The sequence below is a fragment of the Cupressus sempervirens genome, chromosome 4 (genome assembly GCF_028749045.1).
Source record: "Cupressus sempervirens isolate cs-2001-9-10 chromosome 4, ASM2874904v1, whole genome shotgun sequence".
NCBI lineage: Eukaryota > Viridiplantae > Streptophyta > Pinopsida > Cupressales > Cupressaceae > Cupressus > Cupressus sempervirens.
This window is the reverse complement of record NC_143121.1, coordinates 688,857,426-688,875,476: the sequence shown is the minus strand read 5'-3', so window position 1 is coordinate 688,875,476 and position 18,051 is coordinate 688,857,426. Positions and strand designations below refer to the sequence as shown.

Here is an 18,051-nt window from a genome sequence, read left to right as displayed (position 1 = left end):
TCTTTTTACACCTCTTCACCATATCATAGCTATATTGTCGGTGAATCCTAGGTGTTTTGGAAAGGTTATGAGCAATCTGCTCTTAATATCTTTTATCATAATTTGAGACAGCATAAGACTTGATATTGTTATCAGTAACTTCATGAAGGTTTTTACACATTTTGAGACTCCTTTTAAAGAGATACTACTCAACTTCTTTTAAAGATGATTCTGGATATAATGAGAATAAAAGACAAAAACTCAATATAATTCTCAGGGAACAATCAACAAATTGCATAATATAATCACAGTCATACAGGAAAAGACTCCTAAGCTTAGCCGACTGCAATAGAATATGCATTCAAAAACATAGAAAGGTAACTCATGACCTGATATGTATTCTCTGGGGAACTTGCAATCTGATTGGCTTCTTCTCCTTTCTTCAACGCTTAATCCTCAATATCCTAGCCAGAAATACTTACTTGGCTGAGTTGAAAATCACACAAACTGAGCAAGGTTTTAAAAAAGATAAATTGCAGATGTATCAATGGCAGATTGCAGACATATCAAAGGTAATTGCAGACGTTTCAATGGCAGATCGCAGATGTATCAATGGCAAGATGTAGACGTACAATGCAAGGTCGAATTGGTTAATGAGACAAGGGAAATCTGAAACGTGGCAAGGTAGGAAGAATTTTGGGCACCAAGGAAAAAGGTGATCCTGTCTCTCCTTCACGTCTTCCATATATGGATAGCGATCAAGACTCCTTGGCTTCCTTCGGCTACACAACAATTTAAATCAATTATGAAAAGAGAGGGAAAGAAAAATAAAATAAAAAGTTTAAAAGAAGAGTTGGAAATGTAAGTATATCAATGGGGTGACATCATTAATTTACGTTATTATAATTTATTAGTGCTATTTTATTTTTATATTTATATGTACGTAAGTATTTATTATAATAATATGATGAAGATTAATTAAAAATCTCTCGAGGTATGTTTTATATTTTGACTTAAATTATTTTCTTAATAGCTCATGCGGTCCCAAAAATGTACCCTATGATCAAGTCGTTGCATCCTTTCCATGGAAGTTTGAGGTCATACCTGCCAATCCTGATGACTAAACTAAGCAAACATCCTATTCCGATTATCCCGTTTAGCAATGCTTCCCCCCTCTACATCTTCTCCTGCAGTCACCTATGAAAACACTTTCACCATAATAATAATTCCATAATATTTTAATATAAACATAATAATCGTTATTCTAAATCAAGCAACTGCTACTCCTCTAATAACAATTAATGGTTAACGACCATCTTCATTAACAGTTAATGCAATGTATATAAATAACTACCTATTTCACATGATCTTGAAAGAATAATTCGTTTAGTCCAACAATTATGAACAAGTTTAAAATTAGGTCAAAAATTTGGGATGTAACAATGAACCTAGTCATAGGGTGGTACAAAGGGTTTTCACCTTATATTTCTCTCTCATAGAGGAGAGCACATTATAAAGAATTTCTCTAAGAACTTCTCCTCATAGAGAAGATATCATCTACAAAAGATTGCATCTCAAAAATTTCTCCCTCTGAACATCGATCCAGAGAAGTCAGATCCTCTTTATTACTTCCTCAGAAACTCTCTTTACCCAAGGATTCCTATCAAACTCATCACTCCCTCATGATATACGTAGGAGTAGGCCCATCAACATCATGCAGTCACCCACATGTATTTCTAGACTCCCTCTGAGTATCAATCTTTTAGGCTCCAACATTGCCTTCAAAGAAGTGTCATACTCCCTCTTAATGTAGAAGAATCTTATAATCTTAATCATCAAAGATATTTTCTTCAAGAGCCTCACTTTATCCATCTTAATCATCAGAGTTTTTGGAACTATTATCATTAGATTTACTCTGCACAATATTTGGTAGCATATGTAAAGTACCAACCTTCTTTTCATGTAAGAATATCCTCAAACATAAAGAAAAAGATCAAAGCAACTAACTCTTATATTTTGTATAGAATTACAAATAAATGAATAGATAAATGTAAAAGATACAAGTACTTATCTGCCCATGAGGGTCATGGAATATCTCATTTTCTAAGGATGGTTCAAGTGGGAATGAAACATTGCCTATTATATCATTTTTCCTTTTTAAGAAGAGTGGTAAACGCTTTGACTTGGAGCTATGAACCAGTGAGGCCACAAACGGCGAACCTCATCCCCAATAGATTTGAACCTTGATGGCAAGGATAAAAACTCAACAACTTAACCATCACAAGATGCCACTATTGGCACCACTCTTATATCATTGAACACTTTCACATCACATCAAATTTGACAACTTCTTTCTAAGTTCCAACTTCTACTTTCATATCATGTACACAAGGGGTAGGTCCATTAAGATCACATAGTTGAATGAAATTATCGTCTTCTTTACTGTTACAATTTATCGATCATTGAAGATTCTATCACAACACGATTTACTCCCTCTAAATCAATATAATTGAGATCACCAAAGATTGACTGAATCATATCATCTATCTGCTCCCTCTCTTTCAAAGTTGCTTGAAATAATATTCTTGAAGGAAAAGATCAAGGCACATAGCTTTTATAGTATACATAAGAATCTTAACATTAGTTAGGATTCCTACAACATAACTATATTTCTCATTAATAATATCACGATTCACTATATAAATAATCTACAATTGTGAGAAAATAATTTTACATTTATAAAATGAAAATTCATAGTGATCTAATTATGTATATAACATAATAATCTTTATATAATTTCCAATATAATATAGATCAAATAAATATTTAAATATATACATATATTCAATATGTATATTTTAATCTGTGTTTTTGATATATTATTTCCTTATTTTAATATTAAACATATTCCTTAACTATTTCTCAATTAATATTCACTTAAGTGCGTATTCACAATAAAATAGATAAATACTTACCTGCTCTTTACTATGAGTTATCTACTCGAATTGGCTGATTCATCACCTTTGGTAAGTCATGATATGCATTTCGGTCCTTATTTAATCCCCTTACTTGTTAATGCTTACTGTTGAAATCTTATTCTATTGAGCCATTCTAATGGTCTTGCAAACTTCTCACTACATTACATTGGTCTTTCCTATTCGTGAGGTTTTTTTTTATTTTTATAAATCCACATCCGAAGTTAATAATGTGTCCTCCCACAATAGTTTTAATCCCATTTGCTTTCTTCACACGATTCTCGAAATAAAAATATATATCTCATTATTATTTAACCGCTGCTCCCTTTTGATATTTGTTTTGTTAAAAACTTTCCTCATCAATGGATTCAGATTTTGATACCCTTGGCAAGGCATTGCTTTAATATAGTGTACTCATTCACTTTATTCATCTTCCTCCAAGGTGTTGTAATAGTTGCAGACTTGTAATCTACAACGGCAGATTTGAAATTAGTTTCTTTTGTTTACTTTAATTCTTTTCATTCCACTTGCTTTCCCTTGATGTTCAATGGCTATTAGATCTCCTTTTGATTCAAATATGAGATGAAAACACCTGTCTTTGTTTTCATATTTTTGCTGTGAACAAGAGTGGATACAACCCAACAAGTCATACATGATATTTATGTTCAAACATCTGCCTTAAACTTCATTTTTCATTATTGCATACCATTGTCTTATTTTGTCACTGCTCATTAAATACTAAATACCATGAATGATATTTGTCGTGATTTTTCAAGAAAGACTATATGTTGAATTTTCCATGTGTGTATATTTCCTTCAATTGCTTTTTGATCGCATATACATACTTTACAGAAAAACACTCCTTTTCAGAATCACCAAAGTATATACAGTTTTATTCATAAAAACTCATCCTTTTAATACTCAATCTCCTCAATAGTACACTTGGTTGCTTTTAAAATATTTCATTCTGAGTTCAGCGAACTTATACAATATGTACTTCTCTCTCATAATTCTCTGAATAAATGTTATACGTTCATTGCTAACATTCAACTCATTTGATAATACTACCAAATATTTATATACTCTCCATTGGTTAAGCAGATAGCTATCAACTAGTTTTAATTGACCAACCACCTATCTATGTGAATGATTACCATTTCTCAATGTATTGCCAAGTGACAGATTGTTCGCCACTTAAACATGGATGCAGTACGAGTACAGACCTGGAATATATTGATGCTTCTTGCTTATGACACTGTCAAATTAAGGATTGCACACCTTCCCTCTCCTAGTGTTACTTATTTGTGGTTATCTCAGATGCTGGACCTGCTGATTCGCAGTTTTATCTCCTCCGCTGATCAATGCTGGGTCCCCTCCTTTGAACTTTCTGTTATATCTTCTCACACAGCCTGCTCTCAAATGTCCAGATTCAGGCCGAAGGGTTTCTTGTCAACCAAGTCGCCAGATTGTAACAATTTGATTGTGGAATATTGGTTGTCTCCCTTGTTCTGCTGGCAATGAATCCTCGGTGTATGAAATGGTACTGAAAAATGGTACATATGATTATGTATTCCATCTATTTATTATTCTTTCTTAAATTTGCAGTATAGCTTTGATACCATGTTAAAGCAACCAAGATCGTTTTTGTAAATGTATAATCATTGCCATTGTAATTGATGATTTCCAAATGCAGATTTGGATCTCATATAGATATGAGAGGAGGAGACATGTCTCTATAGTTAATCACCATTTAGTTTATAAATAATTATAACTCACCTTTAACATATATATAATATTAATATATTAATCATATATGTAATATAATATAATAATATATAATGCATAATATATATATAATACATATTATATTACATATATTGTATATATAAGATATTTATCTTAAGGACAATTTATCATCAGTCAGGTAGCTTTAATAAAATCAATTCAACAGAGGCTACAACAAGGTCATGTCCCATAGTTTATGTAAGTCACACACACACACACACATTCTTATCACTAATATGAGACATAAAACAATGTTCATATAAATCATGAATACAAATACCACTTCTACTGATGCTATACTTCAACACTTTTTTTGAATGAATTTTGTTTGCACTTGTCGGACTTTTTCTCATTTCTCCATCATTTGACATCATAGTAGATTTTGAAAGAGGCCTTGATACTCTACTCGTGCTTTGTTTTTCTAGTTGCTTAAGGCAATGGATTGCAGATCCCACACTCATTCATTACACCATTACCTTCTTTTGTGTCCTCACACTTGGTATAAAGTCAAGCAGTTCAAACAAGGGACTGGTGAGATCTCACACACCTTGAGTGAAATCTAGAGTTTGTAGTGTCCACCCTTCTTGTGTGTTTGTCAATGATTCTCATTGGGATCCCACACTCTTAGCATCAAACTCATTGGCATCCACCATTCATGCACATCATCTTTCTCTTCTATTGTGTACATTCTTTACACAAGCATTATATTCATTGTGTTCATGCTTAGATTTTTTCTTATTGTTTTCTATTCAAAAAACCCTGCAAAGTTTACAAGGCCTTAATCCATAGAGAAAGCTCTTAACTGTCACAGTTAAGGCCGTATGCTTCAGAAAATTAAAGTTCTTATCATGCATATAAATTATATACATTGTTGATTTGCAGGTTGAAAGCAATTTCATCTTGACAACCAAGCTCACTGTAGAAGGCCCTCTTAGATTGAAAGAAGAGTATGTTGAAGGAGTAATCGAAATGCCAAATGTTCCTGTAAGCTCTATACCTACTCAATTCAAGGATACATATAGGCAAGTTCTTAATGCGCTTGAACAGCTACCTAACCCATTGAAGGAGGCATTGTCTAATGGAATGAAGGTCCCTCTAAGTATGTACATTCTTTTTACGAGTCTCATTATTCTTCTTCACTTGTATTTACTTGATGCATATTCAGTAATGATCATCTACCATCTAGATTTCAAATGACTAAGTATGATAAATAGTAGAAATGAAACCATCAAAGATATGTTCCAAGGATATGTTTTTTTTAAACAATATGTCTAAATGGTAAATCCCATGATTAGACTAAAAAAGAGTCAAAGACATGAGAGGAATATGCATCAGCAAGCTTTAATAACACATATACATAAGAAATCTACCTCATAAGCCATAATTGTATCTGCCATGATCCAATAATAATGGCGTGTAAGGATAGAGCACAATTTTCTATGCAAATGTTTCCACTTTTTCCTATGTTTAAGGAGAAAATTAGTGTTGAACAATTTGAGTGCATTTTAGATTATGGAAGCTCAGTTTATTACTGTTGTGAAGAATTTGATGAATTTATTTCTCTCATGAACACATTCAACATTATAACAGCCATTTCCACACTCATAAGGAACAAATTACATTTCTCCAACTGCAGTTTACATGACCATGTGCAGAATCAAATCAATACATTTTCCTGACCTTTCTTGTGAACAATGACCATATAAATTTGTTTGTGTCTTCCAATTTGCTGGGAATAACTGCTGCTATTGCCCAAACATTATGCACGATATATTGAATTCCATAGTACTATCAGAGCGTTTTGTAGCTTATAATTGAAGTTCGATAACTCAAAAATAATAAACTGCAGTACTTCAATTGGAAATAGCTTATCAATAATCTCCACCAATTATGCCAAGAACTGACATGCAGCGATAACCTTTCTAGAGTGTTTGCTAACCACTAAGTGTGTATTTTGGAAATGGAGCAACAACAAGCCCACAAAAAGTATTGCTGAGTCCAATAGATTGTACACCAATAACTCTCGCAGACTTTCTATAGCCTTATTTCCGTTCAAGCATGGATTAATTCTGAAACGGTCCAGTGGCTTGAGTTGTGGCAACGTCTTCCTCTCTGCAAACTCTGTGACCCAAAGAAAATGTTTAAACTGTGATCCTAAAGTCCACAATAATTATAAACTTTGGCCATGTAGAGTCTTATAATCAGAGTATTGATTTTACACTTTGCGATTGCCGCATATCAATCACACTTGGATTATTGTCGCATATCAAACAGTGACATGAATAATTACTATTAGTCGATGCAATACTTGGCTTACTGCCACAATATCATGCTCATAACTTAATAATTAAATTGCCCGACATGAATAAGGATAACCTTCGATATCAAAAAGGAACCACTTAAATATTTCCACACAGTCATATATCATTATCGCAAGAAGTCGTCAATCTCGGCTCCAGGAGGAAATGAATGGTCTGATAATACTAAACATGAATATATGCCTTCAACATTAAATCTTCTAAAGTCGGAAGACCCAGATATGTGACTGCGACACAAAATATTCACAATTCAAAACATTTAAGCGATGCTCCCGTTAATAATTTGTATTTGGCCACATAAATATTTTCTTTTACCATTGACAATTTCGCTAGTCTCTAAAAAAAGCCTACCAATAATCAGAGCTCAAGTATTACCGTCTTCCCAATATAAGATACTTAAGTCACGGAAGAAATTATTTCCTCGAATGTACCAAACGCAACATATTTCCCTCACTGCAGATGTCATATTCTGCACAAAGTTATCCACGTGATGACTTCACCTACCCGTGAGTTGCAGAACCATCGGTTTCACCTATGCACCCACATCTACGTGGCTTGGTCTTCCAATCAGTAATGGTTATCACAACAAACTCTAACTCATTTGACATTCCCAGAAATTTGTATCTGCCCTGATACCATGTTAACAAGTTGTTGTTTTATAGCATATGATTAAGCAATGTGATAATCAACATCTTTGATTAATAATCTAAGTTACCAGATTCTCTCCAGGAACCCTCAAAGTCTGGTCCTTGTCAAATTCTCTCCAAATTCTCTTGCAGAGCTGCGAATTTGCTGCAAATTCTGTCAGAGGAACCTGGGCAGAATTTGCAGCAAATTTTGAAGAATTTTCTGTACCTGGGCTGAATTTGGTCTCGAAACATTTTTTTTAGACTTTTTAAAGTGTTTTTTTGACCTCTCAACCCTATTGTGACCACTAAAAAGTTAAAAAAAGATGTTTATATGTCATTTATGCATTTGTGTATGAAAATGAAAACTTGCTTATAAAGGAAATCCAAATTGACAATAGGTGACATCTAAATTGATGATTATAGAGGAATGTCTTTAAAAGGATATGATATGTTTGATTCCGGGACTTCAAATTTGTATCACCTTTGACATAGCCTAGTTAGAAATGCTCTAACTAATACAAAATAAAAATTCAGATAACTGTTGTTATCTTTTGACAATTCCTTTCATTCTCAAACTGTCCCCATGATATGGAAATATGTTCCATGCATGTGACCAAGCAAGCATATCAAGTTGTATGTAGTGCTAAATGATGCAATTAATGTCTTATTGAACTGAAACATAGATTTGGTGGTGTGTTTTGCTATGTTCCTTTCCTATTAGCAGATTCAAGTATGAATTTTTTTTTTCTTTCATATATATACACACATACATATTTTTAAAAAACATACGTTTTTGTACGGATGAACCCAAAACGAATCTGAACCCAAGCCCAAGAAAATTTAAACGAATTTTGAACCCACATCCATACCAGAATCCGAACCGGCAACTTAGTTAATAATCATTAAATATCTAAATCAATTGTTTTTGTGTGTGTGTGTGTATTAGTCAAGGTAGTGCAAACATGTCATTTTTATATACTAATAAAACGATTTGTTTAATTCAATCTAACTAAAGCTATAACATCAACAGTTTTTGAATTTCATGCTTTCAACAATGTTAATGATCAAACATTAAGTCAAACTCCCTTTTGAGAAATGCATAACAGCTTTTAAATGATAAGGGAATGATTTCTCATGGGCTTTGATTCCTTTCCACTATAAAGAAACAACTTCTGGAGTCTCCCACAGCTGAAATTAAGCATCAAAGTAGTAGGAAATCCTCAATTTGTATGGCCAGAAATCAAAACATATTTAAGGATGTACAACATTCATTTTCTATATCTTTCAGTCGTAGTCAGCACTTCTTATGAAAATAAACAACCATATGAGGTACGGCTAAAATAAAGATGAAGTACAATCAAATTGTTGATTTTTCAGAGCACTGCAAATGTAATAGCACTGCCATATTTTTTTTTTTGTATGTACTTACCCAATGGCAGTGTACTCTTCTATTTGTATGAGGAACAAAACAAGAGGAGACATGTCCCTTCATGGGACATGTCTATTCATTAATATAATTAATAATGATAATCTTATATATATATGAATCATTAATTTTTTAATTAATCTCACAGGTTTATCTTACTAAAGCTACCAAACATCAACACTCCTACCTAGGGAGGATAAACACAAGACATATTACACCATTGGTAATGTTAGGAATGACATATAAAGGAAATCTTTGATTAGAAGATTTCCATTTTTATGGTATCTTCTATTATTATGATATCACATTTGAAATCACGAGTATTGGTCTTCCAAAATATTTGACACAAGATATTCACCAAGTACTCAAAAGGTTTGATATCACATCTGATATCATGAGTATTGGTCTCCTAGAATACATGATATTCACCAATTACTCAATAAGGTTTGATATCACTATTACTAAATTTTTCACTCAGGTTAAAAATTTAGTTCTAAACATTTCAAAAATTTCATAAAAACTGCATATTGCTTTCATATACACATTCAGACAACATTTATTGCAAATCATATTCATTGTGTACCATATAAAAAAATGTCCTTCATATTATCCATTTCTGATGAATACAAATGATATGTACAACTGAAAATGAATGATCATACTGAATGTAAATCCCATACAAGGCTGTGGGAGTAGCTGTACAGAAAGATAATGTCTATTCTATGCAAATGTAGAGCAGCAACAAAAGAAGAAATAAAACTAGTATGTAAAGGTTCATGGATAACCAGTCATTGCCTGGTAATGACTGGTTATGTTGCCTCGTCCATACTATGCCATCCTACCAGCCGCCTCCAGCTTTTTTAGTTGTGTCCTGTAGAGAAAAGAAGTCTGTTAGATCCAAAGGATCTAAGCAATGCCGGTATTTTACCTCACCTCCTAGAATACATGATATTCACCAATTACTCAATAAGGTTTGATATCACTATTACTAAATTTTTCACTCAGGTTAAAAATTTAGTTCTAAACATTTCAAAAATTTCATAAAAACTGCATATTGCTTTCATATACACATTCAGACAACATTTATTGCAAATCATATTCATTGTGTACCATATAAAAAAATGTCCTTCATATTATCCATTTCTGATGAATACAAATGATATGTACAACTGAAAATGAATGATTATACTGAATGTAAATCCCATACAAGGCTGTGGGAGTAGCTGTACAGAAAGATAATGTCTATTCTATGCAAATGTAGAGCAGCAACAAAAGAAGAAATAAAACTAGTATGTAAAGGTTCATGGGTAACCAGTCATTGCCTGGTAATGACTGGTTATGTTGCCTCGTTCATACTATGCTATCCTACCAGCCGCCTCCAGCTTTTTAAGTTGTGTCCTGTAGAGAAAAGAAGTCTGTTAGATCCAAAGGATCTAAGCAATGCCAGTATTTTACCTCACCTCAAACATACAAGCTTTATTCTATATCTATTCTCCACACTTGCATAGAGTAAATTAAATAACATAGCAGCAGGTGATCATTTGTCAGTTCTACATAACAGATTTGCACTAAATGCCAATTGAACATGAATATCAAAGGGACATGCACTCTGTGTGAAACCTTTTAATTATATTTATTTGCTGATCATGATCATTGTAATACCATGAAAAGAACATTAAAGGGACAAAATTACTTTTCTCATTTTGAAACCTTTTGCTTAAACGAGAGCAAGCAAATGTTAGAATATCACAGGGGTGATCTGCACAAGTGCAAAAGGATAAACAAAGAAGTGACGGAATAGAGCTGAGAAATGCAAGTTACAGGATATTGCTGCAGCTATAAAAGTGAAGAAATGATGGAATACTGCAGGGGTGATAAAAAAAATTAAGTTATAGGAAGAGAAATTGAAATGATGAAGCTAACAGAATAGGAAATCATAGTTCAATTAACAGGAGCTTCATGGTAAACATAATTTTTCGTTTCTTTCTATGTGCAAGATGCTATAGGATACCAACAGATTTAGTTGGCATAGGAGAGCTGTAAAGACTAAGAAATTATACTGTAACTACAGTGGTGCCAAAACCAATGTTATTGGAGCATCCCGAATGAAGAAAGAAAATGCCAATTGTGGAAAAGAAAAACAAGAAGATGAGCAGAAGTATTCAAGAAAAATTGAGAAATCTTTTTTATTGCATACATGAAAATTGGCAACTACAACTTTTTACCAATAGCAAAAGGAAACACAAAGAATAAAACCCAGTTTTAGCTGCATTTGAATTGTCTCTTCCAGAACAGAAATATTTATAAAATTTGTATATTGCAGAGGAATCCTCCTGTCGCGATAAGAAGGAAAGGATCAGACGCAGTGGAGTTTAATGGAGGAGAAATAAGCACAATTTCATCTATCACAATTTTTTTGAGTATTTCTCAAGAAAATGACAACTGGGTTTCCAGGCCATATGAAAAACGTGGCCAGCTGTAGTAGTTGTATTTTTTGCAATGAAAACTTATTTGGAGTTTTGACCAGGAGCTTCAACAAACAAGAAATAATCACATTGAAACCCCAGCAAGTGGCAAACTGCTCAAAATTAAAAGGGAAAAAAGAAATTTCAGTAGATATGCAAAGTAATAAGGCAGAAATTCTTTACAAAAGATATGCTATAGTGGGGTTTCATTTACAACAGTAAATATTGAGTTTTCCCCATATGTCAGGAAAAAGAATGGAAGTTTTTGCCGAGAAACTCAGAAAAATTAAGCTTTTTCCAGTAAAATCTGAGAAATATTTACTAAAAACATCTACAGAATTAAGAGGGAATATGGGTATGCTGCATAAACTCATTATTTTCAATAAATAATCGAACAGTAAAATTTGAGATTTTGAGAGAGAAATAATCGCACAAGGGGACATACATGTTTCTTTTCTTTTCTTTCCAAAAATCTGCAAGGACTTTGTGATTCACGGCACAAATAAAGGCATGTTTCCTTTTTCCTATGCACGTTTCTTCATTAGTGGCATCCAGATTATCAGCAAAAAGGCTCCAAAGTGGCGTTCAAAATACCCAGAAATCAGGCTCATGAAAAAAAGTCAAAATAGAGAACTCCAGCAGTTCAAAGACCGAGTCTCAGCCAAATTCCATGCTACTTCAGTTTGGCATTTCAAAAATACCACAAAATCTAGCGTGGAACTCCAGAAAAAGAGCTAGATAGCCCTTTACGCTAGCAGCAGAGGAACCTATATTCATGGATTTAAGTCCAACAACAATAAACTCCATGTCAAATACCAGTTAGAAGCAACAAAAAAACTCCTAAATTCAGCCATTATGTAATGTCCCCATTTTGGGAGGTCTACGCAGTTGATGGAGTTAGCTCATCATAGCAAGCCTCATGAGTTGATAGGGTGTTTTGGGGGTCCCAGCTGTAGATTTACTATTTTTAGTAGGTCTATTTTTGGCAGTGCAGTGGGTGGCTTCGATAGTTGGTCGTCACCTGCAATAAATAAAGCTAATAACTGCATGAGCTCTTATTTATTTATTTATTATTGAGTTGCATTATTATAATATTGTTTAAATTATTATAATAATGACTTTAAGAGATATTTCTAAAAAGCGTGTTGGAAAGTTTCTAGTGTTGAGTCCTTTTGGGAAACTTCCACAACTTCTGAAGTGGAGTTTTTTAGGAAACTTTGGCCAATGAAAGGTTATAAATGAGAGCTCATTTCATTGAGAAAAACACGCTTGAATATATATTTGCTTTTTGTGCTTTTGTGGCTTTTTCCTGATTTCCAAATTGTATGCCCTTGCTAATGTATAAGGGTTAAGTCTGAGAAGCTCTTGCAATTGTGCTAAAGTATACAATTGGCCAACATTCTCCTACTGTATCTTTTGTAGCTGAGGAGAACAATTTTGAATATTATATTTTCTTGCTCATATCATCTGGCTGAGGATTTGAAGCTGAGAGGTAACTCGAATCACTGTTGAGCTATAGTGATTCAATTTGGGTTTTGTTAAATCTTCCCTACTGTCTTTACTGTTGCTGGGAGGTACTTCTTGTTTGGAAATTTAATTGCATTTCCATATGCGAGTTTGTTGAGAGTTCGATATGCACAACTGTGGAGTGTTTTTTTAATTTGGGGTGAGTAGGAACACCTGCGATTTACTGGAGGGTTTGTTTGTATGTGAGGAACAAATCAATTTGGAGGAGATTGATTATGTGATTAATTATCCAAACCTACGATTTTGCATTAAATTATTTGGAGTTGCTTATGTGACTGTCGTAATCATTGTGAGGCAACACTTTGAGTTTGTACGTCACCTACCAGTTATTCTTGTTGGCAATCAGAATTGGAGGTTGTGGCTAGGTTTTGGGTGTCCATTACTAAGGCCTGCGAATTGGAAGATAAGGCTGCATTTGATCTCCTGTAGACCTGCGGTCACATTTGCTGGCTCTGCACAATTGTCTTGGAGCCGTGACTTATGTTGGAGGGTCTGCAATCAATCCATATGGTCTGCCATTTAAATTTGAAGAGCAGCGTCAGGTGTTAAGGAGGCAGCAGTATCAATTGTGGGCTGCGATTTGTTCAGAGGAGGTTGGCATTAATTCCAGCAAGCTGAAAACAATTTGGCAGTTCTGGAAATTGAGTTAGAAGAATCTCCAGTCAGCTCTGAAGTTGTGTTTGTCCTTTCCAGCCTTTGCAAATGTAGTGAATTCTTGCACAATCATGAAGATCTGATTAATATCCGAAGGCTGCAGTTTAAGTGTGAGTCAAAGCAAATTCATATTACCAAGTTCTTAAGGAATAAATGATGAAATTTTTAGTTCATGATATATTTGCAGAGTTGAATATTGTATCAGAATTTATGTGATAATGTATTAGAGTTTATGCAAGTTCATGGTGCAGAATTGTAATTGGTATTTCTTTATGCAGAAAGTAAAACAAAATTGGCCTAGGGTTTGGTAAGCACTTCCCTTGCATTCTCTAGTTTGATGTTGGGAAGCTTGCCAAGTGTTTGAAAAGATAGCTAACTGTCTGATTGGTGTGTTAAATTGGGGAATTCGGAGTAATTCAAGTTATAGCTAAGAGAGGGTTTTTACACATTAAAGCTCCAGATTCTCCTGCAATAGCGGCTAGGGTTCTTCAAACCTCTTTCCTCTTCTTTTTCATGTGTCGAATGAATGTAATGAGCAAATGTGTATTGGCATTTCTTTTTGGCCTTTTCAACATTATGTTCTCCTTTATAACTTTTAAGGTCCAATCCATGCCTTCTTGTAAAAAGATTTTACAAACTCATTTTTGGTTATCTTTTAAAATAAGCAAAGGTCATAGTATTAATGTTTGTAGGGCATAATAAAGCATTTATGTATTTAAGGATAGTTTGTAATAACCCCCAACCGGTTATAACTTCAACAAACACCAAATTTTTTTATAATTTTATTGTTTGACATTTTGTGAAACACTTTGCGATCAAGCTCTAATACCACTGTAATAACCCTGAATAGGTTATAGCTTAATTAAACATCAATTTTTCTTCACAAAATTAATTGTTTGACATTTCATCAAACACTTTGCATGAAATCTCTATCTCGCTGTATTTTATCTCCAGATTACTTCTGCTTGCTTGTAATAGTTCAAATTTAGTTTAGACGCATGCAAATGGTTATTAGATGTCCAAAACAAAGAAACTTTACTACAAATGCAATTTTTTTTTACCATTCAAACACATACATGTGATTTCAACCTGTGAAATGTGCATCTACAACCAATAGACATTTTTACAAACACTTGGCATGCAATCTAATGATTGAAACACATAACTACAACTCTCATGAAATTTGCAATTAAATGAAGAACCTGTAGGTGACTGCTGTAGATATCAAATTGCAGCAGATTTGTATGAGGAACAACGTACAATAGTATGCTCCCTTTAACTTAAGGCAGATCGTAGTTAGCATGTAATAGATGCTGCCCCAATAAAGAAAACATCAAACTCCAAAGGAAAATGCAGGTCTGCAACTTATAATTTCTATCTCCGAACCCTTTCAAATCAGACCAATTCACTCACAAACATCAGCTTCTCTACACAGTTAATACAGTTGATAAGACAAATCAAATTGTTATACTTCAACAACAATTTGTACTACCAATTTCAGACAATCCTCCACTATACTTCAGCAGTGGATAACAAATCCTTAGAACAGACCCTTATACTTCAGCAAGGGCACAAACTTCAAAACCTCAGAAAAAGCCACAAAGGCATCAAAATAAAATAAAATATTCAAGCATGCCTTTCTCAACAAATGGACTTGTATTTATAACCTCTAGATGCACTTTTTGTTGCCAAAGTGTAACTTCACTCAAGAAGCTTCACCACACAACATTAATTAGAAGCTTCTATTAGATTTTTTCACGAGATTGACTTCCGTAGGAGTAGAAGCTGGTTTACATTCCATCATTCCAAATGTTGTTAAAATGTCGACTGTATATTTTCCTTGATTCAAAAAAATTCAATTATCTTGTTGCTAGACTTCCAATCCAAGAAAGTAGTGAAGAAAACCTAAATCTTTCATTTCAAACTTTGATGTGAGTTCTTGTTTGCATTTCTTTATGAGATGTTCTTCACCTATTATTAACAAATCATCAACATATAACACAAGAATAATCATATCATCACCATCCATTTTTAAGTATAAGTTAGGATTAGCTTCATTTTTAGAATATCCTAACTTCATTAGATAGTTGTCTATCCTTTCATACTATGCTCCGGGAGCATGTTTGAGACCATATAGAGCTTTCTTTAATTTACAAACGTGAATTTTATTGTCATGAGTGCTGAATCCTTCTGGTTGCTCGATATAAACTTCTTTAATTTTTCCATTTAGGAATGTTGTTTTGACATCCGTTTGATGAACCTTCCATCCCTTGGATGCTGTGATAGCCAAGATGGTTCTAACTGAAGTATATCTAGCAACTGGCCCAAATGTTTCTTTCATAATCGATGCCTTCTTTCTATGAGAAACCTCGTGCTACAAATCTGGCTTTGTACTTTTCAATGCTACCATTAGATGCATGCTTAATTTTAAACAACTGATTTGTTTTTAGGTCTCGGTACAACATCCCAAACATCATTTTTTTAGTATGGAGTTATACTCTTCAATCATAGCTTCTTTCCAAGACTAACTTGAAAGTGCTTCTTTAACATTTGAAGGTTTTGTTTTTATAAGTTCAGTTAATAATGCAACATAACATGATTGACTTCTTGTTCTTTTACTTTCTCGAATCACTTCATTAGGTTCAACCTAATTTTCTTCTATCGTTTTCCTAGCCCAAAGTGACCTCTTTTTATTGTTGACATTTTCAGAATCTTCATGATTAGATGTAGTGTTACAGGACGTTCAATACCATTCTCTCTTTCAATTTCTGCTTGGTGATTTTCACCTACCTCAGGAATATATTTAGTAATAGATTGATCACTGTTTCTAGAAATATTAAAGGCGATATCTTCTTCAAATTTCACATCTTTGCTAATCTCAATTGTTTTTTGACCTGGAATAAAAACCCTGTAGCCTTTGGTTATTTCATTGTATCCGATGAGGGTCCCCTTCTTTTTGGATGGTTCTAGTTTTGTTCTTTTCTCTTTAGGAATATGGATATAAACAAGACATCCAAAGATTTTTGGATGACTTAGATCTGGTTTAATGCCCGTAAATACTTCTTCAGGAGTGGCGTTCTCTAATACTAAGTGTGGACATCTATTTTGAATGTAGACAGCAGTGTTAGATGCTTCAGCCCAGAAGGAAGTATGAAGATTTTGATTGTGCAGCATTGTTCTGGCTGATTCAACAATTGATCTATTTTTATGTTCAGCAACTCCATTCTGTTGAGGATTATATGCTATAGAAAATTCCCTCTTAATCCCAACAGTAATACAATTTTTTTTTTAAATTTCGGAGATGTATTCACCTCCATTATCTTACCTTAGTATTTATTTATTTATTTTTTGACTGATTTTCAACTAGGGCTTTGAATTCTTTGAATTTTGATAATACTTTAGCTGATTCTTTCTATTTCAGAAAGTAGATCCAAGTTCTTCTAAATTAATCATCAATAAAAATTACATAAAAGAGGCACCCATTAAGGGAAGGTATAGACATAGGATCGTCGAGGTCAGTGTGAATCAGTTCAAGAATGGATTTTGATTTGTGAACACTTTTAAGAAATGATTGTTTAGTATTTTTTCCTAAAGCACATTCTTTGCAAATACTTAAGTGATCAGTTTTGAGACTAGGTAAACCTTTTACAATTTTTCCTCTGGATGATAATGCACGATAGTGAAGGTGACCTAGCCTCCTATGCCAAATTTTGGTTGAATTTGATGTTTCATGACTAAGAGCTATGTTTTGATTATTACAAATTTTATATAGACTTCCATCTCTAAATCCGATGGAAATGGCTTTCTTGATGTTCGAGTTCTTTGGCCAAGATAGAACTTTGTCCTCTTGAAAAGTGATTCTGAATCTTTGATCAGCAAGACCAGAAATAGAGACTAGGTTTCTTTTAATTCCAGGTACATATAAAACATTTTTTAGTTGGAGAGTAATTCTTGAATTTAGGTAAATTGAACAGGAACTAATGCCTTTGATAGGATGAGTAGAGTTATCCTCAATGGTAACTTCTTCTGAGGAGTGTTCTGAGAAAGTTTCAAATTTGTCTCTAAAACTGGTGATGTGCCGAGATGCTCCACTGTCTATGATCCAAGTGTTGTTGTTTGAGTTTAATTCACTTGAAAGGGCTAAATAAAAAGCATAGTTTTCTTTTTCTTCTTTCTCTATTTGCTCTCCTTTGATTTCTGCTAAGGCTGCTTGAATTCTCTTCTTTTTGTTAATGTTTTAGCATCAGTAGAAGTAAAACATTGATTATTTGATATATTAATCTGTGTTTATGT

The 18,051-nt window shown here is 33.5% G+C and overlaps 1 protein-coding gene across 3 annotated transcripts in view; it reads left to right on the top strand.

Moving 5' to 3' along the window:
• The window catches only part of LOC149563149 (putative plastid-lipid-associated protein 13, chloroplastic), a 238,218-nt gene that overhangs the window by 168,723 nt on the left and 51,444 nt on the right, over window positions 1-18,051 (top strand). For all 3 annotated transcript variants that reach the window (XR_016364024.1, XM_089826545.1, XM_089826546.1), the window contains one exon: window positions 5,622-5,838. Coding sequence is in view for 2 of the 3 variants with exons in the window: in XM_089826545.1 (XP_089682671.1) it covers window positions 5,622-5,838 (217 nt within the window). In the remaining variant the exon portion in view is untranslated. The remainder of the gene's footprint in view (window positions 1-5,621; window positions 5,839-18,051) is intronic.